The sequence below is a fragment of the Coniophora puteana genome, assembly GCF_000271625.1.
Source record: "Coniophora puteana RWD-64-598 SS2 unplaced genomic scaffold CONPUscaffold_14, whole genome shotgun sequence".
NCBI classification, from domain to species: domain Eukaryota; kingdom Fungi; phylum Basidiomycota; class Agaricomycetes; order Boletales; family Coniophoraceae; genus Coniophora; species Coniophora puteana.
Genome location: NW_006913066.1, coordinates 450,560 through 475,786, shown reverse-complemented (window position 1 = coordinate 475,786; position 25,227 = coordinate 450,560). Strand labels below are relative to the sequence as shown.

Here is a 25,227-nt window from a genome sequence, read left to right as displayed (position 1 = left end):
GCACAACCTCCGATGAGTTTCTCCGAACGTGAAGTCTTTTGCGATACTACCATGATAGACCATATTATTATTACTATGAAAGTACATGGACCTCAAGGCATTTTGTTAGCTTAGAAGAATTGAGTCCTAAGGTGTGGTGGGCAAATGAGCAAAAATATAATTTATGACCACCGCAGGGGTCGAACCTGCAATCTCCTGATTCGTAGTCAGACGCGATGCCATTTCGCCAGGCGGCCGTTATACTCAGGGGCTCCTGTAACACCTGAGTATCATGGGAGAAGACTCTTCGGAAGAGTGTTGCGATTACGATGCGAGACTCTTCTGAAGTAGACTCCTAAAGGCTTCAGAGATGGCCTATCGATTCTATTCAAACACGGTCCAGAGGGTACAGCGATTTCATGACTAAAATCAACAATACAAACGTTTTAACCTATGTTTTAGGCTAATCCACCCAAGGAACCACTTGGTATAGTCGATGTACATTGGCATGCTCTACCTCAGGAGAACGAGGCTCATCTTCAACGTGCTAAAAGCTCCAGTCTCACTGTGCCCGTTATACTCTTCCTTCTCGAGCTCCATCTCCACCACGACACGTTTTGTGCCACATCGCGCCCTCTCTATCGCGAGTTCTCATAAAGACCTGTTTGAATACACGTCAGGGAACTGGGTGTAAGTCTCATACGTATGTATTGTTCTATAGCGTACATCTCTGACCCCTGATATGCCTTGTTCAGTTATAACGATGCTCTTCGCCACAAAGAGCGGAGGCTCGCCTTCGACGTCGACGGGCTATGTCGACTTGCAGCGGAGTCCGTTAATCAAAGTCCTGCTAATGTCGTCAATTTGTCGAAGCTCGCCGAGGGTGGGTTTAATCGTACCTTCCTCATCACCCTACGTGACAACTTCCAAATGGTCGCCCGTGTTCCGTACCCCATCACCGTCCCTAAATTCTACGCTGTCGCCAGCGAAGTTGCCACTCTAGAGTTCCTGCGTTCCTCTGGGTTACCTGTTCCCAAGATATACGGGTACTCGCCCGACTCAGACAACGCCGCTGGAACCGAGTATATCTTCATGCAGTTCGTTCGAGGCTCCAAGCTCAGCGACGTCTGGCCTAGCCTAGGCGAACAAGCAGTCATCTCCGTCGTCCGCCAGCTCACTCAGCTCGAGTCGGCTATGATGTCGCTGTCTTTCCCCGCTGGCGGGAGCCTGTACTTCACCAAAGACTTGGAGAAGGTTGCCACGGGACTGGACATACCGCTGGAGGACGAGCGTTTCTGCATCGGTCCAGATACGAGACTGCCTCTCTGGTACGGGAGAAGGTCAAAGCTCGACGTGAACCGGGGACCCTGTACGCCGTTTTCTGCCTTTTCATCATTACGCCCTTAGAACCAACCGATAACTATAGACCTAAGTGCCGAAGCAGCTCTCGTAGCAGGAGCCCGCAAGGAACTTGCTTACTTGAAGCAGTTCGGCCAACCGCTCTTGCCGGTCCGGCGCGAGAGGAGGGCTGGTTATCAGTACCAGGAACAGTTGCCGTCGGCCCACATCGAAAACTTGAACCTTTATCTCCTCATTGCGTCGTCACTCGTCCCTAGGGACCCCACTCTCTTTCTGCATCCGCCATCCAGACCTCCAGCAGAGCAATATCGTCGTGTCGAGGTCGCCCGACTCTGACTGCCAAGTCGTCGGCCTACTCGACTGGCAACACGCCTCCATCCTGCCCATGTTTCTCCTTGCCGGCGTCCCCCAGCGCCTCCAGAACTACGATGATCCCGTCTCGCAGTCTATGACGCCGCCGTCGCTACCAGAGGATTTCGACAAGTTAGATGGACCCGGGCGAACCAGAGCGGAGGAGGTCTACCGCGACCGCCTCGTCCATTACCACTACGTCACGAGCATGGGGGAGTGCAACAAGTCCCACTACGCTGCATTTACCGACCCCATGTACGCCCTCCGCGGCCGTCTCTTCCAACACGCTGGTAGCCCGTGGGAGGGCGAGACTTTCGAGCTGAAGCTTGCGCTAATACAAGCAGCGGAGAGATGGAAGACACTTACGGGGGGAGACGTGTCATGTCCAGTCGAATTGGACGCTGAGGACGTACGGGAGACGAGGAAGCTGAATGAAGTACAGGCAAGAGCAGACAGGATTTTTGAGATATGGCAGAACATGGTCGGTCTCGGGGAGGAGGGCTGGGTGCCGACTGAGGACTACGAGGATGCCGTAACGTTTTTCAAGGAGAGGAAGGAGGAGGGATTGGCGCGTGCCAAGTCAGCGGAGGAAAGGGCGGAGATCATAGGTCACTGGCCCTGGGACGACATGGACGAAGAGAAATATATGTAACAAGTTGGGCTAGTTATTCCGCGGTGCTGTAGGCCTGTGGCATCTATGGTCAGTCGGTCCAGTTCTTCAACTCATATCTGCGGAAAACGTCTCGCAGAGGAGGGATCCGTCCTGGCTAATGGGAAAAGACTCTTCGGAAGAGTCTCGCACCCTAATACCGCAACATTCCGAAGAGTCTTTTCCCATGACACTAATGTGTCTGCAAACATTTTAGTACCACTAGAGGCCCATTTATCAACAAGCATTAGGGTATTGCTCGCTTTACTAGCTTCCTTCAAGTAGAATAACGCCATCGTACAAATCGAAGATCCTGTACAATAAAAACCTATGTGAACCAGACACATGTATGTAATACTACTTCTAAATTTTAAGCTAAAGCTAAGCTAAGATAAAATAGAGAAAGGGGGAAAAGAGTGAGAGATGCTTGTGTTTCCTTGCTATCCTGTAATCCTCGACGGGTCCATGGTGTCGTAAAAATGAATGCCAAACACTTGCAATTGATAGGGTCGAGACGATGATGATGATGTGTTATCAAGCCTAGGCCGACTGGATCTTCCTCCGCTCAGCATCGGCGAGCACGCGCTTGGGCCCGCGGCGTGCCATCGCCCAGAGAAAGACGACGATGATAACGATGAACTGGAGCCAGAGCCAGAGCTCGAGAATGACAGATCCGAACCCGCGATGCTCCGACGACGTGCTCATCCTGCCGGACTTCACATGCACGAGCGCGCGCCCCTCACCGTCGACCTCATCATCTTCCGTCAGAGCGGAGGCAGAAGACTCTAGAACGAGCTCAAGCGCACTGGTCGACTCGCTGCTCGCGCGGCTAATCGTGCCGACGGCGTCATCGAACGCGAGGGCGAGGCGCTCGGGGACGGGTGTGATCGGATGATTCAGAGGAGAGGCCAGAGGCAGGTCGAGGGAGCCGCCGCGGCGCTGCGCGGGCAGGGTGTGCGTGAAGCGCGCTTCCTTCCAGTTGTTAGCGCGCATGCGGATGGTCATGGACTTGCGGCGCTGTTTTTCGGCCGCCGTCTCGCCAGGGCGACCCGGAGGAGAGTCGACTTGGCCTCGCCAAGCTCCGGGTCCGAGACGGATATCGGGGCTGGTGATCGAGCTTGAGATGCCAATGGGGGAAGGAGAGAAAGGAGACTCGTCGTTGAGCGACATATCAGCGGTGCTAGTAGGAGGCTGCACTTCCAAGGTAAAGGCACCAGGTATACTATCCGTGGGAGACGGCGGGCTAGTTATCAGGTTACGCAGGCTCATCGACCTGTTATGCCAACTGTCAAGCTTGTTCGACCACGAATCCTCAAGTTTCATCGAGAGCTCGCTCTCAAGAGTTGGCCGACGTACGGCTTCGGGATCATAGCCACTGTGAAGGACTTCGGATGAGGTAGAAGGAATGGGGGAATCTTTGTTGGAATGAGTGGGAGATGTAGAGGGAGTATGAAAGTTTTCCTCTGCAGTTGGGAAGGGGACAGGAATCGCAAGGGAGAGAGGTTTTTGCGACGGAGTGCCAGCACTGGCTCCACCAGCAAGCCGTGGAGAGGAGTCAAACAGGCCCACCACAGACTTGCGAGCTTTCGAGTGTGGATGTGGCATGTTAGGGTCGGGTGGCTTGGGGACGAAGGAGGGGATGATGGCGTGGCGCAGAGAGCTGTCCAAATCGTTGTCTAGCACGAAAGTAGAGGCGCCTTGATCAATGGACCTCCGAAGGCTGGAGAAACGAATGGTCTCCTCGACTTCGCCAGAAGTATCGGCTTCAGCATCGTCGGAGAGCAGGATAGGCCCGCTGTCAGCGCTCCATCCAGGCTCGTCTGGGTCACCCAAGGTCTCATATGCAAGACGGATAGTCGCAGCGTCCCGTACAACGGCATCCAGCTGCGAAGTTGTCATCACTTGCTGCTCCTTGATCATCGCATTCATTTCTTCCAACTCGCGAATTTTGAGAAGGAGCTGCGATACAAGTGCAAACTCTTCCTTCGACCGGGACTTGGGACCTTGAGGCGATGAGGTCACGTCGGAGTCGCGCCTGAACAGAGCCGGTAGGGACATATCGCGAGGCAGAGGCGGGCGGGGATGGACTTCAGACATATGTCGCGGCCGTGCATCACCCATGTTTCGCCGAGCGACTCCAAATGGTCTGATCGTTCGAATGGAAGAGAAGGTACCTCCTCCAGGTGCAAAGTCTCGTATTTCGTTATCGTCCTTAGTCTCGGCTTTGCCCTTCAAGTCCTTCAACCGCTCTTCACGCTCCTGTCTTCGCTTCCAGATTTCGTCAGGGTCCTTCGCTTCGCCAGCGAGTTTTGCCTTTTCCTCGAGCTCATCACTCCGCACACGCGTTTGATCGAGCTCTTGTCGAAGATTTTGGATCTCGCGCTCCAAGTTGCGAAGCTTCTTACGACCCGCCTGATCATTCGTTGATGAATCGGACTCCAGCTTCTCGACTTTGGCAATGAGCTCGGCATTCTGGTCAGACAGTTTCGCAAGGTCGGAAGGGGAGACGGTGATCCGACGCTGATGTCCGGGGCGATCCCCGAGGACGCCAAAGTGAGAGGATGACGGACGGGAAGTAGAGGAGTACAAATGCGGGGAATTGGGGAGCGGAGCATCTGATTCTGATGGGGATAGCGTACCCGAGCCAACAGAAGACATACTCGGCGAGGGGGAGCGAGGTAGACGCGCCAGAAGAGTCTTGTGCTTGTCCTTGAGGTGAACATTGTTTTCATACAAGGTCTTGTACATGGCGGTCGTGCGGTCAAGCTCTGGTGTTAGGTAAGTACTAAGCGAACATGCCCCTCGCAACGAGGCGTACCGTTCTCGCGCTCTTTGATGAGCTCGTCCGCTTTCAGAAGCAAACCAGAAAGCTCCTCGCGGGATTTCTCGTTCCCCCAGTGCTGAGTTGTAGCGACTGCCTGCGAGGCAAAGAACTCCTCGTCGGCCTCCGACGGACCTGCGCTTATGGACCGGAGCCGCCGGGGTTGGTCCATGTCGTCACCTGCGAGGGAGCTGGCATAGGAGGGCGGAGGAGACGCCTTGAACTGGGACATAGACCTGCGGGCCTTTGCGGGAGGCCGTGGACGCGGGGTCGATGTGGTACTGTTGTTGAGCATATCACGGATCACCGACTAGGGGGAAAGATATATGGAATCAATCAGAGAGGATAAGCCGTCTCAGAGAACAAGATAAGTGGGCTAGAGAGTGTGGGGTGGATCAAACTAGAACTTTGAGCGAGACAGGCTTGACATCAGCCTGAATCAAAAGGTGGAGGAGACCGGAGAAGAAGCACAAGAGGTTGCTGGCATTTCATACGCTCAACACGCCCCCACGCGTGACGCCGGCCCTCGGATGATCGCTGAGCTCACTTCCAACTCCGACCAAACCTTGCAATGGAGCGTGATTTACTAAGATTTTCCCTCGGTTTACGTCAGATATAGGTCAAATTTCATATCTTATCAAAAGCCCTCGCTCTTCTATGGCCGCCTGGCGAAATGGCATCGCGTCTGACTACGATTGTGTGATCAGGAGATTGCAGGTTCGACCCCTGCGGTGGTCATTTTGGTCTTTCTTGCAACCACATCGTATGGGCATCGATAATCAAACCCTCTACTTTGACTACGTTTCGTGTTTTGTCCTCATAAGGGACATAGCCGGTCGTGATACAGACCAATTGTTCATACCTTCACCAGTCATCCGCAAGAAGCATCAACCGAAAGGTTTAATCTATGCTGTACCTCACTTGGTGTGTGGAAAAAGTATGCCTGACATGAGATTTTGAGCGCCTGCACGGCGCACGTACTGGGCTCGTACTTGACCTCCCTAAACGTTGTCAAAACTATATAGGCATCTTAGCAGGCATCTTCCTCAACGGCCGCCTGGCGAAATGGCATCGCGTCTGACTACGAATCAGGAGATTGCAGGTTCGACCCCTGCGGTGGTCATTTGTTTTGCCAAATGCATGCCCAATTTTTCCCATTTGCAATTTACAAGGCTTCTCTAGGCTAGCTCACATAGCGCACCTTAGTAGCAAGAAACCACCCAAGTACGAGTTATGTAGTGTCTATCTTTGATTATTACAAGTGATGCAATAAACATGCTAAACCGAAACCGAAGGCTCCAGCTCTCCCAACAACATCGTGCCATCTTTGCTACTCGTGAGGACTACAGCGGTCTTCAGTATATAATTCACAAAGCTGGATATGATGTGACGTACCAACAGGCTCTTTTGGATGGAAATCCACTGAAGTGACTGTCCCTTTATGCCCAGGCAGCTAAGATTCTTCAGTCAGTGGTCGACTACCTGGACGCAAAACTCGCACCTTGTAGAGTACTCGGCCACTCTCAACGTCCCAAATACACACCATACGATCAGCCCCACCAACCGCGGCACGCTGTCCGCCGTCGTCTTTGCTCCAGGCGCCCTTGATGAGGGTGTTCTCGAACCCAGCAGGCGCGCCATGCAGCACTCTGTGTACCCGGTTCGGCGAAGGCGAGAACGGCCGGACGTCATGTACGATAGTGGTCGACGAGAGCGACGGCGAGAGGAGATACGACCCGTTCGGCGAGAGCGCGAGCGACGTGGGCGTGTCCGTGTGGCCCGTGAGCGCGTACACCTCCTCGTTCTTCCTGAGGTCATACACGTGGATCTCGTTGTCGAGCGCACCGACGTACAGGTTCTGCCCGTCCGCGCTCCAGCAGACCGAGGTGGCCGGGCAGCCAACCTCGAAGACGGCCACACTCTGCTTGCTCGCCTCGTCGCCGCCCTCCCATACGCGCACGGTGCCGTCGTCAGAGGCGGTCGCGATGAGCTCGATGCCTGCACCGCCTGCCATTGTCCGGTCGAGTGCGTTGATAATGCCGCGGTGGGCACGGATGCGGCGGGCCTTTTGGCCTGTCGTGAGGTCCGTGTACGTGAGCATGTGGTCGGCGCTAACAGTATAAAGGAGTGGAGAAAAGAGGGACCATTGCAGGTCGAGTATGGGTGCTTTGTGGTGGCTTGAGAGGAGTCCGTAGTTGGTATTTGGTGGATATGTTCTCCATAATGCTATTGTGAAGTGAGCAGCTGCTCTCGTGCTAGGCCAAGAAAACGTAAACGCACAGACGCTTCGGTCTGCTGAGCATGCAGCAATGTTTTGGCCAGTAGGATCGAACCTACAGCATAGAATCTCTGCCTTAGCATATTGTCAGTACCTTTTGTTTCATTGTTTCACAGAGTGATGTAAAGTGCGACGTACCGAGTGTGACCCGCTCAAGCTGATAATAGGCGCCTCCAGACTGCTCGTCCGCTTCACGCTCCGAATGAGACCCTTCTTGTCATCGCCAGCCGACGAGATAGCAATTGCCATCTGGTTCGTGGGTGGGGTGTCACCACGCGACCTCTTGATGAGAGCACCTCCAACTGGCGGTGACGCGCTTCGTTTGGACATAGTGTTTTGCTGAGTACTCGGACGTGAGGGCAGTTGGAGAGCGTGATCGAGGACGCGCGGATGAGTGAAAACGACACTGCCACCGAGCTCCAACCGTTAGCGCGTCGCGCAACGAATTTCTTGTTCGAGCCTGCTTGTCACATACGTGCTTTCATCTTCATCTTATGTTGCCTGACGTCTCCCTCTTCCTATGGATCTGAACGAGCTCCATACCCATGGCCATGTCTGGCATTGTGGCCCTATATGCCTGTGCCTGCCTGTGCTTTGTGGCCACAACGCTTGACTTGGAGGTCGCTGCAACTACGCTACCTTGCTCGGTTCTCACATCATGATACACTTAGCGCAATAACACCTATTGTCCTGGGGTCCATCATGGTTCGGGGTGATCTCTAATACGATGCATACTTTATCGCTCCCGATGTTGCCAATCCACCATTCGCTGTGTCTTCTCTTTCCTCTTGATTATTGGCTCCGGTGCGCATTGAGCATGACTAACAGCTTCAGGTTCAAGTTGATTTCCCAGAGATTGGCGAAGAAAATCCCTTCTAAGACCCGCTTGCTAAATTGACTTCCAGAAATACGGGACAAACTTGAGCGCTTGAGCATTTGTGGTATACGCAATTCACCCCCAATTTCGTCCACTTAATCATGTAGTGGCTGACAAAGTATCGTGCAAAAGCTGAGGTGCTGTCTCTCAATATAAGTGACCCTTTCCGCTGCCCCCTTGTACCTGGTTTTAGCATTTCCGCTGGCGGTACAGCCTTGCATTCAGCGATGGCCCTTCCTATTGTCTTCTACGACATCCCAAGCACCCTGCCCAACAATGCTTGGTCACCGAACACTTGGAAAATCAGGTACATAGCATTCAATCCTCCCAGACGAACATGAGCCGATGCATATGACAGGTATGCCCTGAACATGAAGTGTTTGCCCTACAAGACGGAATGGGTGGAATACCCGGACATCGAACCACTTGCCGTCAAGTTGGGCGGAGCTCCTACTGGGACAAAGCCCGACGGCAGCCCTTTGTACACGCTGCCTATGATCAAAGACCCCAACAATGGAAAAGTCGTGACTGACTCCCTCATCATCGCCGCTTACCTCGATGAAGCCTACCCGGACAACGTCACGCTCTTCCCTGCCAACATAAATTCCCTCGCCGCCGCCTTTGAGGCTGAAGTCTGTGGCGCCCTAGATCCAATTTTGCTGCTCCTTATCTCACTCTCCGCCTCCATACTAAATCCGACGAGTGCCAAATTTTATAAATCCACCAGAGAGGTCATCTTTGACAAGAAGTTTGAAGAGTTTGCCTCAGTCGGCGCGAAGCGTGCTGAAGGGTGGAAGAAGGCCGAAGAGGGGCTTGGAAAGATAGCTGATTGGCTGGCCACCAATGGCGATAGCAAGTACGTGCTGGGAGACACCGCATCGTACGCTGATTGCATCTTGGCCGGATACATGGGGTGGGTCACGACCATCATCCCCGGTGCTGGTCTCAAGAGTCTAGAGAATTGGCACGATGGCAGGTGGATTAAACACTTGAACGCCATGGAAGCGTTTGCGAAAGTGCAGTAGGGACGAATTGTTATCAAGAGTAGAAACCATGTACATACCGATGCTTTCATATACCATCTGATACAACGGCGTGATGCAACAATGGAGAATGTACAAATTACTCTTTGATAGAGTATCTTTTCGACAGAGAAGCATCGTTCACTCCGTCGATCTCTCTTTGTCGTTCCATGAAGTGCTGCTGCCAGTGTAAAGTCATTGTGTGTTGTCGACTGACGGCTCAAAATATGTGCTTATTGATCAACCAATCTAACGGTTGATCATCAACCATGCCCAGATGTTCTCCAATAAGCGAGATTGGGACTTTATATTAGCAATACAACGAATATCAATCATACATGTAGGCATATGTAACTGCCATCATGTACACGATGCAGTAGGTTCCGGCTCTTCATGAGAATTTCGGGCGGACAATACCGTTGGGGCCATACCAGGTACCCTTGATCTGAAAAGAATGTGAAAACTTGATGGCGTGAGTTTCATCTGACATACCATCCTGTTCCAGTAGGCCCAAGGGAAGAGGTCCTGAGCGTGACGGTGAGCGCTAGAAGTCTCTGGAGAAAGTAGCTTAATTTACCTTTTTCATATGATAGAAGATCCTAAATCAAGGAACAACGTTAATTGTAGGTAGCAAAGGAAGTTGTAGGATAGACTAACCTCCTGCGCTTCGTTTGATCTCCGAGATACTGAGCAAAACTCTCTTTAGGTACGAAGGGATACTTAAACTCGCACAGCATCAGCTCGCCATATCCAGTGAGGAGCTACGTGCAGTACATGTTAGCATCTTAACGAGAGCGGGAAGTAATACGAGGTCTACCGGACAGCTGGAGTATCCATCATACTTGGCGGAGCTGACGTCGCCCGTGTCGACAACAGAAAATAGGTTCTCGGTCAGCACGGGGGCTTGCGACGTGATAGCAGCGGCAGTCCTGGCGGTAGGTAGATTCGTACAATCTCCGAGAGCAAAGATGTTCCCATACTCCGGCTTGACATGTCTCAAAGTCGCGGGGTCAACCTCCACCCACCCAGCAGCGTCAGCAATGGGAGAGCCCTTGAGGAAGTCCATGGGACCCATCACAGGCACAGCGTGGAGAAGCGTATAGTCTTCCACCACTTTTGATCCGTCGGTCTTCTGGAAGGTCGCTTTGCGGTTGCCGGCATCTATAGAAACGAGGTTTTGCTGAAATTCGCCTCCGACACCACGTTCGATGCGGAGTTTGTTTAGCTCGTCAGAGTACTTCTTCACGCTGAACATCGTCGGCATGCCGGTGCGGTAGTCGACTTGAATGTCCTTGCCACGCCCGGTTTTCTGGTACCTGTCCCAGGTCATCCACATGATCTTCTGAGGGGCTATAAGATAGGTGAGGCACGGTTGCTTTTGTATGATTCCTAGTACGTACCACCAGGGCACTTGATGACACCTGCAGGCTGGGTAAACAGAGCTCGACCAGACTTGAGAGCCTCAACATCCTTCCAGACCTTGTCGCAGGTATCATAAGAGTAGATGGAGGAGACGCCGGACGAAGGATCCGCAAGTGCGCTTGGAAGTCCAGCGATAGAATCCCAGTTGGGCTTGATGCCAGAAGCTACGACAAGTACGTCATAAGAGAGCGTCCGGCCGCTCGTGGTCTTGACGGCCGACTGCTCAGGAGAGAACGATTGCACGTTCTCGGGGATGCGCGTCAAGTGACTTGGAATTAAGGACTGGAGTGACCTTTTGAACTCGGTTTTCCGGCGAAGCCCTGAGCCAACGAGGGTCCTGGATAGATAAGCTCAATGATCACCCTGCAGATCCATGACACCGTCAACTTACCATCCCGGCTAGTCGACAGAAAATGTCAGCCCAGAAGCATCAAGCCCTTATTGATCCCGAACGTACCTGATAGTAGTGAAACTCTGCAGCATCTATGATCGCGATGTCGTCGTTGTTTAACGTCTTTCCAGCAGCTTTGAAGCGGTTATAAATCTGGTTGGCGACCGATAATCCGCCAGAGCCTGTTTAAGTTGTAAAAATTGTCGTCGTTTACGGGAGAAAAAATTACCAGCTCACCTCCACCTACGACGACGACCTTATACTTGTCCTTGCTATCAAGAGCAGTGGCATAAGACCTCACGACCTTGGACGTATGCGACAGCGTTGAAGACATCCCACGTCGCGATAGAGTTAGCATATTGAGTCAACACACAAGGTCTTGGACGACTGCTGAGGGGAAGTTCCTTGAAAGTTCGGCCTGAATCTAGTGGGTCCCTTGACAGCATTTTATCCCAGTTTTTGGTGAGAACAGAACCTCCTGCGGTCGGTACACGTGCTGCGGAATACCATGGTATCTCCGTCCGCGCCATGGGGTGCAGAGGTGAATTCGGAATTCAGAGACAAGCGAAAACATATTATAAACTAGGGGTGTGAAAGGGTGCGAACTCTTCTTTACCTGGACCTGTCGGTGGTTGACTTCGGGCGACGTGTCTTCGGGTAATTTGAAGCCGTTCAAGACTTTATGCTAGCGGTGATGAAGGCACAGTGATCGACAGGCTCAGGAGTTGTCTTCAGCAGCGTTAAGTTGGTCCCACTGTTGTCAGTCCTGATCGAAGACGATTATAGAATCAACCGAGAGCAGAGATCATGAGCCTGATACCATTTAGAGGAGTGTAGATTACACGGATCATTTCTGGCCCTTCGTCCGGGACAACGGATGATACCGTCAGAGCACCAGCCGTGACGTTAAGTTGGCGAGCCTCGCATACATGGCCATAAGCAGGAGGCCGTTGATAATCGCGCTCAGGGTTAGTGCCGAGAGATCCACAGAGCTCCGAGAGACAACATGTTGCTCAGTATAGACGACCGTAAAACCGAGAGAAGTGGCTGCTATTGAATTCCCACCCGAGTCATGTGAACTCACCGCAGAAATGGCAGATGGGTGATGAGAGACTGAATGCGAACTGAGGCCGGATGCGACCTGTACTGAACCATGAGAAGTAGTCAACGAGGATATCGATAAACCAGGCCAAGCTCTGCCTTGGGCTTGCACGGCGAAGTGGGGAAGTACGAAAGTCACGGGTGTTGAAGGAAATAGACGTCCACACCCACCACGTCTTCGACGAATAAGGAAGCACAGAAATGGGACGAACATCCAAACTATCCAATAATATTCCCTAAACAAAAACAACCCCTCATAATATCAAAATTATCAATATGACTGTCCCCAGATTAGTCCAACATGGGATATCTCACAGATATGACATTAACACTACTCTTCAGCTCCTCGCAGCCGCTGCCCACCTAACAGCGTCCCGTCTACCCTTCTTCACGTCTACTCCGAACCAGATGACCAGCGATGCGGCAGTGCACAGCGCGAAGAGGAACGGGAATCCCTGCCAGTTGTTGCCGGTGTTGTCTATGATAGCTTGGATGACGTTGGGTCCGACCATGGACGAAGCGCGGTTCGAGAGACCAAACAGACCAAAGAACTAAAGAGAAGTAAATGGTCTGATCCAGTGATATAAATCGAAAAGTTCCTACCATATTATCGAAGCCGGGAGGGCTGAGCTCCGCCATCATGGTCTGAGAGAAAGCGTAATACGGGGCTTGGAAAATCCCGAATACAACGTTGTAAGCCCTGTTAACGGGTAATCAGCAACATGAAGCAGCGCGAATAAAAAGCTGATTACCAGAACTCCCACACGTTATGGAACCTAATAAACTATGTAAACACAGCTCACTCAAGATGTCAAGCTGTTGTACTCACCCGAGTTTATCTGTCCAGATACCAATCATACCCCATAGAGGGATCAAGATCGTCACGACGTTGGTGACGACAAACTATATTACATAAAACATAAAGTCAAATTAGCCCACCACGGAAGCACACATCGTTCGAAGTGGCGCTTACCATCTTCTTGGTGCTGATCTTCCACCACTTCTGGATGTACCAGAATCCAAGCGTGCTAGCTGTGGAGGTGATCGCCTGCGCAAGACCCAGGTATGTGTTCTGCAAGAACGAGAAGTTAAACTTGTCGTTCTGGCAGATCGACACCAGCGTCCCAGTGGTGTTCAGACCCTGCGAATGAACGCGTCGTTAGCATTACTGTCGCCTGCCAATTGAAAGTGGCGTACATCTGCAAGGAGGAAAAATGACACGAGGTAGATGAAAGTGTACGGGAGGTCCTTGTAAGTTTTGAGCGCAGCCCAGATCTGATGGGGGTCAATACACTGAGGGAGGGTTGCACACGATGATGGCATACCTGCTTCCACCCAACTGTGATGTAGTACTCTCCCTTGGGTAATGGAGGGCCGGGGCGAGGTTCCTGGTAAATGACTGAGGAGTGTGAGGATCCCGAAGTCACAACATAGAAGTCGACATACACCACCAGACACCCAAAAGTACCCAGTAAGAGTTGATTCTACCGGCGTACAATCAGTGATTTCTACGTAAATTCAGCGCCAAGAAATACGTACAAGACTAGCACATAGTTGTCGACGAGCGGGTTATTCGCAAGAGGAAGCAAGAGCGACAGATTCAGACACAACGTGATGATATACCCAATGTTACTATGTGTCTGTGTTGCCGTCAGGACTTTAAGCTAGAATGACAATGTGAAAAGGATTCACTTACGGTACTAATGTTGCTAATCCTGTTCTTCTCAAGACTTTCCTCGACTTCGTACTCCTCCGGTGAAACTTCACCTGACTCGAATTTCTCTCGAAGAGTGCGCGCGTGCTGAGTGTTGCGTGCAAGCCGCGGGAAGACGGCTGCGTAGAATACCAGAGTCGCTCCGTATGTCACGAAGCCGATGATATACAGTGCCATAGCAGCACGCCACCGGTCCGGTGCTAATAGGCAAAAGTAAGTTAGTCAGTCTGGGTGCATATAGCTGCGCTCCTCATCCCAGGATTCACGGGATGGAACGAGGACTTACAAGTAAGCGCCATGGTCGCATACTGAGCCGCCCAGCAAATGACAGTGACAGCGAGAAGAAGCCAGCGACCAAACGTGCCGTAGTCCGCTGCGGAGCCGATGGTAGTGAAGATGGCTGTCATGATAGCAAAACAGACGCCGTTTGCGACAAGAACGACGCTGGAGACGGCCTTGGTACCGTTTCCCCATGGGAGAACACAAGGGCCTGAGGACGTGCAAGTCGAGCCGGGGCCTTGTGTTGGGTCGAATCCTGCAGCCGTCGCCAGGGACTGAAAGAGCGTCATGGTGTATCCGTTCGGTCCGACGCCCTACAGTGGTCCGAAGGTCCATAAGCGTTTAGTTGGACAGGGGGGCAAAGTACGTACGTTATCGCCATTGTAGTACACTGTTGGAAAGGCGGCGCTGTGAGCCCATAGCTACGTAGACCAGAGTCAAGCAACTCACGATAGTAGCTCCAGAGTTCTTTACTCGTCACAATAGGTTCTTCTACGTTGACCTCCGCGAGCGGGACCTCCCCTTTGTCCGGAGATACCACAACATCCAAACCAGAGGAGCTGGAGTCCGCCTTCACGTCGACGACCTCAGCGTCTAGAACCGGATTCTCTGGAGCAGGCGCCCTGGACATGGCGGCAGGAGTGTGAAAAACGTGGGTGCTGCCTACGACTATCTTCCGCAATCTATAAAGGCTTACGGGAGACAAGGTAGGACTAGATGCTACCCACAGTGCGCCCGTCCCTGTCGTCAATCAGAGGATGGATGTGGGGCCAATAAACAGCGAGGTTCGGCTTCTACACCCCGGACCTGGACACGCTTATCGGGAGGTCAGAAGACCAAGGCGCTCATACCCAACTCATACCTGTGGCTGGACGCTATGGCTTATCGGCTCCCTTGAACAAATCCAGAATCCTTCCTGTTGAGATCCATAGGGCGTATACACAGGCACCAAGGTGCCCGTCGTCCGTGTGCATCTCAGTAAACTTTGTGCAATGCAGCACTAAAGGATCCGGACGACCCACACGCGCCAATGTGCGCGTCAGTCGCGTCTTGACGTCCACCACAACAGGCACTCCGCTCAAAAGTGCGTTCTACAAGCCTCATCAAACACCATTCGGTCCCACACCGGCATCCACATTTTACGTACGCGAAGTAAAAAGTTTCTGTGTTCCAACTTCCAAGTCATTATCCCTACTACTCGTGGTAGCCCAAGCCGCACCACTGGCAGGGTGAGTCTCTTTTCAAATAACTGGCTGCCTTTGGCAGTGCCACCAAAACGCGGTGTAAAGACGAAACTAGCACACTCGACAGCTGTGATGGAACCTTGCTGGTTTTTGTGCGAGCACGATAGCCGCTGGAGCCATCACTTATGACAAGCTGGATGAAAGTTGTAATTTGCAACCGGAGCACCGCGTCATTGTTGCTGTTCCCGAGGCTCTTGCTCATATTTCTTCGTAGGAAACTCCTCCTACGATTTCCACAAGATGTCTGCTCCTTTCGCATTCGTGCCTCGTTCCGTGAAGAAATCCGGCGCGTCGAATACGAACGCCGTTGCTGGCCCATCTGGCTCACGCGCACCCGCTCCTCTACCAACCGTCCAGCCCACCGTGACGGCATACAATGACAGGGGCGAAGGCAAAATGCCAGAAAACACCACTTCTCGTGCTTTCCCACATACGGAAGACCTATCAACATTGGTGTTACTCGCTCTATCTGACTACTCAATATGGCTCAATGCGGACCTACGCCGCGCCCTCGACGAGACATGCATCAATGGCGATGAAGACGCCGGCTGTGAGTGTCTTCCCCGCTCGTTTCTCCGTACATGATTGATGGGTCCTATCAAGTTTTACCTCTTAGCTATCTGGTCAACAGGCGCCCTCTACGTGACGCGCTGACGGAGGACATCTCAGAAGCCATGATTATCAAGGCGCTCCGGCAGCACGCGGCCGAGTCGATCGAAGTCCGCATGCGCATGGTGGCTTTGCCAACAGCTTCGTGGAACAGCTACACTCGAAGGGCCGAGAGGGAGGCTGGCGGTTACGAGGTGCGGCGCACGGACTGGAAGGAGTTGCGGGATGCGTCTTGGTCGAGGCTTTCTCATTCTGAGTGGGATGCGCGTATTGTATACATTGTGAGCTATACACACCATCTTGCAAAGGTATTTTGGTGTTGACGTGAACTTGCTTTAGGAGAATATTCCCCCAACATACCGCTCAGTGCCTGGGATTGCGAGATTCACGCAGGCTCTTCTCAGCCAGCTGAGGGACGACGCTGGATCGATCCAACACATAACTCTTCCACCACACCACCTAGATGGACCCCACAACTTACCAAAGTGCAAAGGCTTCGCGCTTGTAACGCTGTCACACCTCAAGGACTGTGAAGTCCTCCTGGCACGATGGCCTTGGCGCCAGCGCGCAGGTGGACTCTCCGACGACATGCCCACCTCCGAAAAAGATGCTGTGCGATATGGGTTGCGGACGCTGTCGAAAGAAAGGTGGGATAAACTGAACGAGCAGTACCTCACATATCAGGCAACGCTCATAGAGCAAACTGTCTCATCAAACGAAACCTCCAATTCTTTCGATGACATTCTCCACCAAACCAACGACGTACCACCTCCCCGTACAAACGGCAAAACTGCCTTGGACAAGTCGGGGAAGTCGGGCGAGCCTGCCTTCCGACTACCTCCTACTAGGGCCACCACCCTCTCCTCGCCCTACCCCGTCGACTGTCTCGTCTTCGTACGCAAACTTCACAGTGGAACAAACAAGACTACAATCCGCACACTGCTCTCCCGTGCACTCCATTCAATAGACTCGGGCTCGAAACTAGATGGTATCGATTATGTCGACTTCAGCAAGGGCATGGATTCCGTAGGTCTTCCCCAAGCTGCCTTCCAAGCCTCTCGGCTAACCGGCTGTAGTGCTATCTTCGGCTTGCATCTCCGTCCTCGGCAACACAACTCGTCGCATACTTTCAAGAAAACCGCGTCGTCCAGGCCCATGGTCTGGACGACGAGGGGAGAGCAGCAGAGCCTGGCGACGACAATGCTCCCTTGGAGCTTGAGCTGATGCAAGGGAAGAAGGAAGATCTGTACTGGGAAAAGGTGCCCGAGAAAGTTCGCCGACAAGCCGTCGCAAAGGTAGCGGGTCAAGCCAGCGCGCAAAATGGAGTGAGCAACGTGCAAGGCAAGAAGAGGAAGCACTCTGCCTGAGGCGTTCGGGTTTACCATGTCACATTACACACCTTTTAATGCCGATCCAGTGATAGCAGCCCGCGTAGAGACGCATTTAAAGCTGATACCTAGCATCGGCGAGGTGCATCATCATTGTCGCGAAACAAACACCGTGTTTAATGTGTAAGGCGATGAGGTAAACTTGGGCCAAAAACATACAACGCATGTCCGCTTCGTAGGATGCACGCGTAGCATGAAGAGCAAAAATGACCACCGCAGGGGTCGAACCTGCAATCTCCTGATCACACTATCGTAGTCAGACGCGATGCCATTTCGCCAGGCGGCCGGTTGAGAAACAAGGGCCCTAAGGCTAATGATATTCTGCGTAGCTGAGTTGCTCAGAAATCCATGTCCTAAATGCCATGATGATACACTCCGACCATCTCGCCAAGTTCATCTCGGAGTTACGTCAATGATCGGACATGTCCATGTTCATGTTTCTCGACCTCATGCGCAGACGCGCTTCTCCTCTCGCTCTTTGTCGTGATACCCCCGCATCTTCTTGCAGATACCCTAAAGGTGCTAGTGCCTGTTGATTTCAACAAGTCGCATCCCCACGGAGCCTCGTGCAACGGCGTCAGTGTGCAACGTTTTTCTGTCCAAACCTCATACCCCGACACATCTTCGGACCTCGTGCCGCTGCGTTTTGGATTTAAACAACTGAGTTAAGTCTTTCGGGCCTCTGTAACATACCATGGGCAACAAGACATCGAAATATCGAGGACAGCATTATCCCAGCGATACCGATCTGCCGGTTGAATACCTGTACCCCTCAGAGAAGCGCAGAGGCAAACGGAAAGCCCTCTCCGAATCATACAGAGCCTTCTCCGAGTCGTATCCTGTCATACCTCCAGGTTATCCACCTGCTCGATATTGTATGTGGTCCTGTCTTCTCCTTGAGATTTTAAAAGCTCAGCCCACGCAGACCCACAATATGTCCCCTATCCTCAGATGAACCCGTATTATCCTCCCATCCAGTATGGCATGGTCCCTCCTGCTCCCTTTCAAATGGCACAAGGATATCCTATAGGCCAGCATCGACACAATGCCTCAGCACCAGTCATACCCGGAGCCACTGCTCCCCCACCAAATCGCATGCACGCGCCTCCTGCCAATGCTGCACCACCACCACCACCTCCGCCGCAGCCAGTCGTACCAGATCCCGCGTCGCAGCCCCCTCCCCCACAGATGCAGATGCCAGAGCCAGAGTCGGAGTCAGAGTCAGAGTCAGATCCCGAACCAGAGCCCTACATCCCCGCCAATCCCAATGACGCTCCTGTAATCCCCGGCGACCCCAACGCACGAGGAATGCCAATGCCCCAGCCACCTATGCCTCAGCACCACATGTATCAGCCGCCAGCTATGCCCGCGTACGCGCCGGATGGGCGTCCGCGATTCACCGATTTTTACAGACCAAACCTGACGCCCACGCCTGGCCCAGGGGGTCAGCCCTTTATTCCGCCTACACCTGGCCCTGGAGGTCACGCAGGAGCGGCGCCAGGCTTTATACCAAATCATCCTCCTCCGCCTCCACAACCGGTAGACCCAACGCCCCCACCTGATATGCCACAACCCGGTGTCATACCCGGGATGCCCGGTATGCCTGGGCCAGCTGGTATGCCAGGCATGTCAGGTATGCACGGCATTCACGGTATGCACGGTATGCACGGTCCTCCGCCACCAATGATGCCCGGCACGATGGGCGGGCCGCCTCTCTTCCCCCAGCGCCGGCACAATCCCCTGCCCCGTCCGCCCTCAGACATCTGGAATAAGACGCCGTACCGCGCCGTGCTGCAGAGCCTGCCGCACGAGATCGACGGCATGCTCCAGGCGCATTTCTCCGACACGGACATCGACACGTCTGACCGGGGCCGCGGCGGCTCGGTCTCACGCCTCGGCGGGCTATTCAAGCGTAAGAAGAAGAACCAGCAAGCCAGCGATCCTTTTGCTTTTGGTGGAGGTGGTGGTGGTGGTGGTGGTGGTGGTGGTAGTGGCGGCGGCGGTGCAACTGGGCTATTCCGCACGTTCAGCAACTCGGTGCGCGGGCACGGGAGCCGGAGCAGCAGCCGGCAGGGCTCACACCGGCGCGCGAACACGATGCACACCATCGTCGTCCCGCCCTCGGGCGCTGTGCCGCACGAGACCGCGGGTATGAGCTTCCCGCCGCCGCCCGACGGTGGCAGCGAGATGGAGCCGTCTGAGCCCGTGCGGTTCAACCACGAGGGCGTATTCTCTGGGTTCGTGAATCACTCGCCGCACCGCGTTATGTGGAAGAACAAGATTTACCCGACGGCGCTGCACCTGCTCGAGGCGATGAAGTTTATCAACAATCGGCCGGATCTGGCGGAGCGCATCCGCAAGACCACAGAGGTGACGGAGATGTACCCGTTATCGGCGAGCTTTCAGGAGCACGTCCGGCCGGATTGGGGCGCGATGTTCCTCAGGATTGTGAGTGTGCTGCAGATTACAGTATGATGGGAAACCTTGCTGATGATGATTCGCGACTAGATGGAAAACGTTCTTTATGAAAAATTCAAACAACATCACACTCTTCGGACGTTGCTACTTGATACAGGTATCGCAGATATTATCTTTGACGATGTGAACACGTTCTGGGGCGAGGGTGACGATGGTGATGGTGCCAATGAACTTGGCAAAGCCCTGGTCAGGGTTAGGGACAGGCTTCGAGGCGAGGTTGGTCTTTAAAGGCTAGCTTCCGGTTGCGGTACTTTGGTTGCTTTGCTTTGCTTTGCTTTTTTCGATGCTATGATCTTCCGTATTCTCGCGACACTTGCTTTCATCTTTCAAACTGGATAACCTTATGGATGCCTCACGTTTATTCATTACATCAGACTTAGACATGCGCAGCCCACCACTAGTACTACGATTTACGCTCAATTTACGGTTCTCCTCTGGTTTCCCACTGCTGGCATTCATGTTCAGCCCAAGTACTTACAGGCTGATTGAAAATAACCCTGCACTGGCCGGAGACAGCGGAGTTCTACAACTGAACATTCCGTCAGTGACCGGTCAGGTCCATAAAGCTTTCGTGCCATGATGCATTCATCGAAAGTTTGGCACTCCTCACCCATGACTGGTACCCCTCTTCCTGAGCTAGATGTCCAATGGAAAGCAGAAGACTTGCAACCCGACGATGACGACTCCGACATGGACTCACTATTCGACGAGCCCCGCGATTTGCCAGTCGCTTCGCGGAAGGCACCACCTATTCCGGGGCTGCACCTTCCATCCATCCGACTTCCACCCGAACTCGCCGACAATGTCCTGCAGCAATGCATGGATTCTTACTTCCGCGACAAGGACGTCAACCAGGTCATGCTTTTTGGCCGTACAACCTCGGAGACGACCGGCAGCATGGGCAGCGGGCTCCCGCCTTTTCTGATCTCACTGCTGTATGCCTTACGGGACCTGCTGCACCCGGTCGTCCCACACGATCTCCATACCCTCCTTTTTCCACCCCCTGATGTACCATCACGTGCCCGCCAGGCTATCATCAACCTGTACAACTCCGGCGAGGGGATCACTCCCCATGTTGATTTGCTGAGGCGCTTCGATGATGGAATCATGGGGGTCAGCCTCGGGAGTAGCTGCGTCATGGATTTCGAACGCGTTAATATTGCCGAAGGGAAGGGAAGCCCCGATCATTATGGCTTGTTCTTGCCGCAGGACAGTCTAGTGATACTGTCAGGGGATGCGAGGTATAAGTGGACGCACGGGATCAAGAGGGACCTGGAAGATCTAGTTGAGAGTGAGGATGGCCAGGAGGCGCCGGAATGGGTCAAGCGAGGAACGAGGCTGAGCATCACCTTCAGATGGTTGTTGCCTGGCGCAGACATTGTCGGGGGCGCGGACTGATGTGTCGGTAAACGCATACATGCCGCTTTCTTTGAGCTGGGGGGTCAGCAGACGAGCAGTAGATTAGTTGGATCTAAGGGGACGACGGGGTGGTACATTGGATTCATGGTCTTGTGCTAGTTGGTAGATAGTGGATACAGGCAGGTCGGATGAGTCCTAGAACCATAGGTGGCTTCAGCAGCCGCCACGGAGAGCAAGAACAAGATGCAGGACTGCGCCAGCGGTAATGTTGAAGTCCTTTGCGCTCTTATCATCCGGCCTGAATATCGAGGTCTAAATGATTAAGTGAAAGGCGAGAAAATGGGATCACGCACATTTGCCTCCCGCTGAAAATCAACCTCTGCTGCTGTGGCGGCACACCGGACTGCTCCTCGACCTTCTCCTTGATACGCGTAATCTGCGCCAACGCGTCAGTTTCGGCGAGCCACCGTGCATACTATAGGACACGCACCTTATCTTCAGGGTCAATGTCGAGCTCAATCTGTCATGTTCCAGTTAGTTTTGCGAAACTGCATTCGCTGCAGCCATTTACCTCCTTGCCAGTGAGGGTCTTCAGAAAGTGATCAGTCGATCCGATTGGAAACTTGGACGGTGCATGAGCTTACCTTGACCTTGATCAGCATGTTGAGTGAATATGATTAGGCGCGAGCTGGTAAGTAACGAGTGGCTCAAGGAGAAGTTGGACAAGGTCGAAGCGCGAAAGACAGATAGGATCGCTCCCAAATCCGGATAACTGACTGAGCAGCGTGGCACGTGATGTGCTTGTTCCCCGAAGTTTGATTTGGCGCCTGCAAGAAGCGCCCGCCGTTTGTTGTTTCCTCTTGCCAAGTTGCTTGCAAGCTCTGTTGGATAGAACTTCTCCGGCGCGCAACACCAAGCGCCGAAAATGCGAATTTGCGGAACAACGCCTCGTGCGTAATGTTCAATGGCCCCATACTGCCTGCCGACAATCTCAAGGACAGACCGTAATCTATAGCTTCCTCGCGAAGAGGCTATATTCAAGCAACATTCATAACCTCTTCGAATGTTTTCAATAGGTCGCTTCTGTACTAGTCTCCAAGCGGCTCGATGTACCAGACTATGCCGAGGTCTTCTGATGCTCGTGAACTATGGAGCGCCGGATGCCAAGTAAAATTATCAGAGCTACTCCGGACTTCACCCGCGCAAACTACTGGGAGAGACAAAGATGTTTGTATGCATACTCTCTGGGTTAGAGCGTCTCATTCTGTTCAGAGTTCATTTCCACGGGCATGACCTGATCTTAATGCCTTTTTTGCTTTAGCAACAAAGTTCAACGTCCAGACTGATGTCTCTTTATTCGACTTCCGGCAACTCCCCGATGAATCAGAGGGATATTCATGGGTTAATGGCGCTTATGGGACATGTGCCAGGGGCAAGCCATCCTACAATTTGGCTCTCATGTTGCTTCCGTCCGACGGCCATGCTCAAATGGTTCATCGCTTTACGCGTAAACTGTCCTCGGCTTGGCAAGGCTCGGAGAATACCTGGATGAATCTCACCTCTAAAGCAAACTACAGGGCAGCTTATTAGACACCAAAGAATACATCACCGGATTGCCCTCCCATTTCCCGACCATGGGATCCGGTCGAGATGAGCTCAAGGAGTCTCCAGATGTTCAAACGCTGCCTTACGACAATCTCGTTTCGCGTCTAGCTGAGCAAGACACGACACCATGGTACCGGAAGCGGAACCTCAGGCTGTTGTACTTAACCATGCTTCCGACCTGCCTTGCGGTTGAGATGACGAGTGGGTGAGTTTACCTGTTGCAGTGACATATATTGTTGGTTTGATGCAAACCAGGTTTGACGCATCTATGCTAAATGGCCTTCAGGCTGTCGATGCCTGGCTCGACTGTGGGTCTCGTGCTATGTGTCTATACGGATTCTAACATATTCTCAGTTTTTCACAATCCGCATTCGGCGCTCTTAGGTCTCATGTCGGCGATGTATTCCTTGGGAGCAATTGTGGCCGTCCCAGTCGTCCCACTCATCACCGACAGACTAGGACGTCGTTATGCCATTTTATTTGGCAGCATTATTGAGATTATTGGGGCGGTTCTTCAGGCTGCAGCTCAAAATCGTAAGCCATTTCTTCCTTCTTGCACCCTGAATTATGATCTAACAGTAAATACGTTAGTTGCTATGTTCATCATAGCACGGTTCATTCTAGGACTTGGTATAGTGTTTGCCATCGTCGCGGCGACGTCGTTGATTGGAGGTAAGTTCGGGTTTCTAGTCAGCTCCGGCGAGCGTTTTGGCTGAATCTTGATCGTCAGAATTGTCCCATCCAAAAGAAAGAGCAATCATGGGATCTCTGTTCAATTCTTGTTACTTCATTGGTGGGTACAAATACATTGCCCTGCTGACCTCTCTAACCTTGCTATCTTAGGTTCCATCGTCGCAGCTGGAGTTACGCTGGGTACATTTGCGATGAAAAATAACTGGGCCTGGCGCATTCCGTCTGTACTGCAAATAATTCCAAGTTTCCTTCAGGTCGCCTTCATATGGTTTCTTCCGGAGTCGCCGCGTTGGCTCATATCGAAAGGAAGGAACGAGGAAGCCTTGGCTATCCTCGTCAAGTATCATGCGGAGGGCGATGCGAATTCCGAGTTCGTAAAGGCGGAGTATACCCAAATTGAGAAGACGCTCGAGTTAGAACTGGAGGGCGCGCGGATAAGCTGGAGGGAGATGGTTGCCACATCGGGGATGAGGAAGAGGTTGATTATCTGTTCTTTCCTCGGCCTATTCACGCAGTGGAGCGGAAATGGGTTGACATCGTGAGGTTTCTAGCCGCTCTCAGAATGGTGCTTATGACTCATATTTTCTCCTTCAGCTACTTCTTGGCGCCCATTCTGGAGAACATTGGTATCACGGACAACCGTACCAAGAATTTGATCAACCTCTCCATGACTTTGTGGGGCTTAGTAAACGCTACGTTCCTCGCTCTGACAGTATCCCGGTTCCCTCGGCGGATGATGTACCTGGTAATTTATGTCACTTTCCAATGGACACTAAATCTGACCACATTATCAATGCAGGCCTGCACGATATCTTTACTCCTCGTCTTCACAGCATGGACTATCTCGAGCGCAGAATATAGTCGCACAGGAAGTAAAGCGTCGTCTCGAGCTGTCCTTGCGTGGGTGCTATCTGCTTGCGGACTCATTTAAATTTGGTTCGTGCTAACTCTGCATAGCTTCATATACATGTACAGCCCGGCGTATAATATTGGGTACAATGCCTTGACATACAGTGAGTGCCGGTCCATTATTCATTTGTTTAAATTACTCAACCACGCTGTTTTAGCGTTCTTGGTCGAGCTCTTCCCGTTCCACGTACGAGCGCGAGGCATCACGGTCTTCCAATGGTGGGGACGCGCCGCCGGTTTCTTCAATCAATTCGTAAATCCTATAGGCATCAATAACGCCGGTATGTGTCAGCATCACGGGAAAAAGAACATGTACTAAAGAAACTTCTACCTCCAGGTTGGAAGTATTACATCAGGTAAAACTTCGCTTTCCATTAAGCACTTTTGTACTCATACGGGTCACAGCTACTGCATATGGCTCACCTTTGAAGTCCTCTTTGTGTACTTCGTCTTCCCCGAAACGTCCAAACTCACGATCGAAGAACTTACCTTCCGTACGTTTACAAAACTTCCTTCTTGTCACATTCGCTGACGTTTACCATTGCAGTTTACGAGGGAAAACATCGCGAAGAGCAAACGAAATACATCGAAAAGGGGATACACCAAGAGCAAGCGCCAGATACCCATAAGGATGAGTCCAAGGAACGAATCAGTCAGGTTGAGGAGGTCAACAGTTGAAACTATCCCCCTGATGTTGTG

General features: G+C 52.6%; 11 protein-coding genes and 4 non-coding genes across 15 annotated transcripts; 8 read left to right on the top strand and 7 right to left on the bottom strand.

The window, feature by feature from the left end:
* Window positions 1–164: 164 nt before the first annotated feature.
* On the bottom strand, window positions 165–236 carry CONPUDRAFT_t106. The gene has a single exon. It is a non-coding gene; the product is annotated as a tRNA-Arg (tRNA).
* Window positions 237–511: 275 nt separating this feature from the next.
* On the top strand, window positions 512–2,341 carry CONPUDRAFT_139669 (uncharacterized protein; the record flags this gene model as incomplete). Its single annotated transcript, XM_007775314.1, has 4 exons — window positions 512–668; window positions 735–1,348; window positions 1,406–1,587; window positions 1,637–2,341. Exons 2-4 carry the CDS (start codon window positions 910–912, stop codon window positions 2,339–2,341), a joined length of 1,326 nt encoding a protein of 441 aa, XP_007773504.1. The 5' UTR covers window positions 512–668; window positions 735–909.
* Window positions 2,342–2,878: 537 nt separating this feature from the next.
* CONPUDRAFT_158277 (uncharacterized protein) lies at window positions 2,879–5,391 on the bottom strand (the record flags this gene model as incomplete). The annotated part of the gene is made up of 2 exons (XM_007775313.1): window positions 2,879–5,106; window positions 5,157–5,391. 2 exons carry the CDS (start codon window positions 5,389–5,391, stop codon window positions 2,879–2,881), a joined length of 2,463 nt encoding a protein of 820 aa, XP_007773503.1.
* Window positions 5,392–5,818: 427 nt separating this feature from the next.
* On the top strand, window positions 5,819–5,897 carry CONPUDRAFT_t110. Its single transcript has one exon. It is a non-coding gene; the product is annotated as a tRNA-Arg (tRNA).
* Window positions 5,898–6,210: 313 nt separating this feature from the next.
* On the top strand, window positions 6,211–6,282 carry CONPUDRAFT_t111. The gene has a single exon. It is a non-coding gene; the product is annotated as a tRNA-Arg (tRNA).
* A 71-nt stretch (window positions 6,283–6,353) lies between these two features.
* Window positions 6,354–7,790, bottom strand: CONPUDRAFT_130762 (WD40 repeat-like protein). The gene is made up of 5 exons (XM_007775312.1): window positions 7,576–7,790; window positions 7,440–7,512; window positions 6,661–7,385; window positions 6,555–6,612; window positions 6,354–6,502 (listed from the first exon to the last, which is right to left on the bottom strand). Exons 1-5 carry the CDS (start codon window positions 7,765–7,767, stop codon window positions 6,438–6,440), a joined length of 1,113 nt encoding a protein of 370 aa, XP_007773502.1. The 5' UTR covers window positions 7,768–7,790; the 3' UTR covers window positions 6,354–6,437.
* Window positions 7,791–8,541: 751 nt separating this feature from the next.
* On the top strand, window positions 8,542–9,339 carry CONPUDRAFT_64556 (uncharacterized protein; the record flags this gene model as incomplete). Its single annotated transcript, XM_007775151.1, has 2 exons — window positions 8,542–8,621; window positions 8,673–9,339. The coding sequence occupies 2 exons, from the start codon at window positions 8,542–8,544 to the stop codon at window positions 9,337–9,339; spliced, it is 747 nt and encodes a 248-aa protein (XP_007773341.1).
* A 301-nt stretch (window positions 9,340–9,640) lies between these two features.
* CONPUDRAFT_139667 (sulfide-quinone oxidoreductase) lies at window positions 9,641–11,600 on the bottom strand. Its single transcript, XM_007775311.1, has 9 exons — window positions 11,387–11,600; window positions 11,216–11,331; window positions 11,150–11,157; window positions 10,737–11,095; window positions 10,154–10,686; window positions 9,994–10,097; window positions 9,914–9,935; window positions 9,829–9,861; window positions 9,641–9,781 (listed from the first exon to the last, which is right to left on the bottom strand). The coding sequence occupies exons 1-9, from the start codon at window positions 11,505–11,507 to the stop codon at window positions 9,728–9,730; spliced, it is 1,350 nt and encodes a 449-aa protein (XP_007773501.1). The 5' UTR covers window positions 11,508–11,600; the 3' UTR covers window positions 9,641–9,727.
* An 885-nt stretch (window positions 11,601–12,485) lies between these two features.
* On the bottom strand, window positions 12,486–14,997 carry CONPUDRAFT_84893 (MFS general substrate transporter). Its single transcript, XM_007775310.1, has 13 exons — window positions 14,694–14,997; window positions 14,615–14,634; window positions 14,251–14,557; window positions 13,947–14,164; window positions 13,790–13,890; window positions 13,697–13,734; window positions 13,576–13,649; window positions 13,448–13,525; window positions 13,224–13,391; window positions 13,080–13,153; window positions 13,003–13,026; window positions 12,854–12,950; window positions 12,486–12,801 (listed from the first exon to the last, which is right to left on the bottom strand). Exons 1-13 carry the CDS (start codon window positions 14,872–14,874, stop codon window positions 12,589–12,591), a joined length of 1,593 nt encoding a protein of 530 aa, XP_007773500.1. The 5' UTR covers window positions 14,875–14,997; the 3' UTR covers window positions 12,486–12,588.
* A 730-nt stretch (window positions 14,998–15,727) lies between these two features.
* Window positions 15,728–17,463, top strand: CONPUDRAFT_76635 (uncharacterized protein; the record flags this gene model as incomplete). Its single annotated transcript, XM_007775309.1, has 4 exons — window positions 15,728–16,037; window positions 16,091–16,377; window positions 16,436–17,122; window positions 17,173–17,463. The coding sequence occupies 4 exons, from the start codon at window positions 15,728–15,730 to the stop codon at window positions 17,461–17,463; spliced, it is 1,575 nt and encodes a 524-aa protein (XP_007773499.1).
* Window positions 17,464–17,691: 228 nt separating this feature from the next.
* On the bottom strand, window positions 17,692–17,770 carry CONPUDRAFT_t105. The gene has a single exon. It is a non-coding gene; the product is annotated as a tRNA-Arg (tRNA).
* A 196-nt stretch (window positions 17,771–17,966) lies between these two features.
* CONPUDRAFT_168817 (uncharacterized protein) lies at window positions 17,967–20,190 on the top strand (the record flags this gene model as incomplete). Its single annotated transcript, XM_007775308.1, has 3 exons — window positions 17,967–18,359; window positions 18,410–19,932; window positions 19,993–20,190. Exons 1-3 carry the CDS (start codon window positions 18,179–18,181, stop codon window positions 20,188–20,190), a joined length of 1,902 nt encoding a protein of 633 aa, XP_007773498.1. The 5' UTR covers window positions 17,967–18,178.
* Window positions 20,191–20,649: 459 nt separating this feature from the next.
* On the top strand, window positions 20,650–21,351 carry CONPUDRAFT_21331 (uncharacterized protein; the record flags this gene model as incomplete). The annotated part of the gene is made up of 2 exons (XM_007775104.1): window positions 20,650–21,088; window positions 21,131–21,351. Coding segments are annotated over 2 exons (660 nt in total), but the record flags the coding sequence as incomplete, so codon positions are not given.
* A 47-nt stretch (window positions 21,352–21,398) lies between these two features.
* On the bottom strand, window positions 21,399–22,049 carry CONPUDRAFT_168815 (ubiquitin). The gene is made up of 5 exons (XM_007775307.1): window positions 21,966–22,049; window positions 21,893–21,910; window positions 21,812–21,841; window positions 21,675–21,757; window positions 21,399–21,619 (listed from the first exon to the last, which is right to left on the bottom strand). The coding sequence occupies exons 1-5, from the start codon at window positions 21,981–21,983 to the stop codon at window positions 21,535–21,537; spliced, it is 234 nt and encodes a 77-aa protein (XP_007773497.1). The 5' UTR covers window positions 21,984–22,049; the 3' UTR covers window positions 21,399–21,534.
* Window positions 22,050–22,955: 906 nt separating this feature from the next.
* On the top strand, window positions 22,956–25,206 carry CONPUDRAFT_92939 (hexose transporter; the record flags this gene model as incomplete). Its single annotated transcript, XM_007775306.1, has 13 exons — window positions 22,956–23,131; window positions 23,182–23,234; window positions 23,281–23,460; window positions 23,518–23,598; window positions 23,657–23,719; window positions 23,770–24,157; window positions 24,214–24,364; window positions 24,419–24,519; window positions 24,577–24,632; window positions 24,687–24,809; window positions 24,866–24,884; window positions 24,934–25,022; window positions 25,076–25,206. 13 exons carry the CDS (start codon window positions 22,956–22,958, stop codon window positions 25,204–25,206), a joined length of 1,611 nt encoding a protein of 536 aa, XP_007773496.1.
* Window positions 25,207–25,227: the final 21 nt, after the last annotated feature.

Excerpts from the sequence above, each read along its gene's own strand:
- CONPUDRAFT_84893 (XM_007775310.1), bottom strand. The coding sequence starts at position 14,874 with ATGTCCAGGGCGCCTGCTCCAGAGAATCCGGTTCTAGACGCTGAGGTC. Across the intron at positions 13,526-13,575 it reads TCACAGTTGGGTGGAAGCAG|ATCTGGGCTGCGCTCAAAAC; the intron begins GTATGCCATCAT and ends GACCCCCATCAG. Across the intron at positions 13,027-13,079 it reads ATCTGGACAGATAAACTCGG|GTTCCATAACGTGTGGGAGT; the intron begins GTGAGTACAACA and ends ATAGTTTATTAG.
- CONPUDRAFT_130762 (XM_007775312.1), bottom strand. The coding sequence starts at position 7,767 with ATGTCCAAACGAAGCGCGTCACCGCCAGTTGGAGGTGCTCTCATCAAG. Across the intron at positions 7,386-7,439 it reads CTCAGCAGACCGAAGCGTCT|CATTATGGAGAACATATCCA; the intron begins GTGCGTTTACGT and ends ACTTCACAATAG. Across the intron at positions 6,503-6,554 it reads CCATCCAAAAGAGCCTGTTG|TCCTCACGAGTAGCAAAGAT; the intron begins GTACGTCACATC and ends AGACCGCTGTAG.
- CONPUDRAFT_139667 (XM_007775311.1), bottom strand. The coding sequence starts at position 11,507 with ATGCTAACTCTATCGCGACGTGGGATGTCTTCAACGCTGTCGCATACG. Across the intron at positions 9,936-9,993 it reads GATCAAACGAAGCGCAGGAG|GATCTTCTATCATATGAAAA; the intron begins GTTAGTCTATCC and ends TCCTTGATTTAG. Across the intron at positions 9,862-9,913 it reads TCTTCTATCATATGAAAAAG|GACCTCTTCCCTTGGGCCTA; the intron begins GTAAATTAAGCT and ends CGTCACGCTCAG.
- CONPUDRAFT_168815 (XM_007775307.1), bottom strand. Across the intron at positions 21,758-21,811 it reads ACATTGACCCTGAAGATAAG|ATTACGCGTATCAAGGAGAA; the intron begins GTGCGTGTCCTA and ends GCGTTGGCGCAG. Across the intron at positions 21,620-21,674 it reads ATTTTCAGCGGGAGGCAAAT|GCCGGATGATAAGAGCGCAA; the intron begins GTGCGTGATCCC and ends CTCGATATTCAG.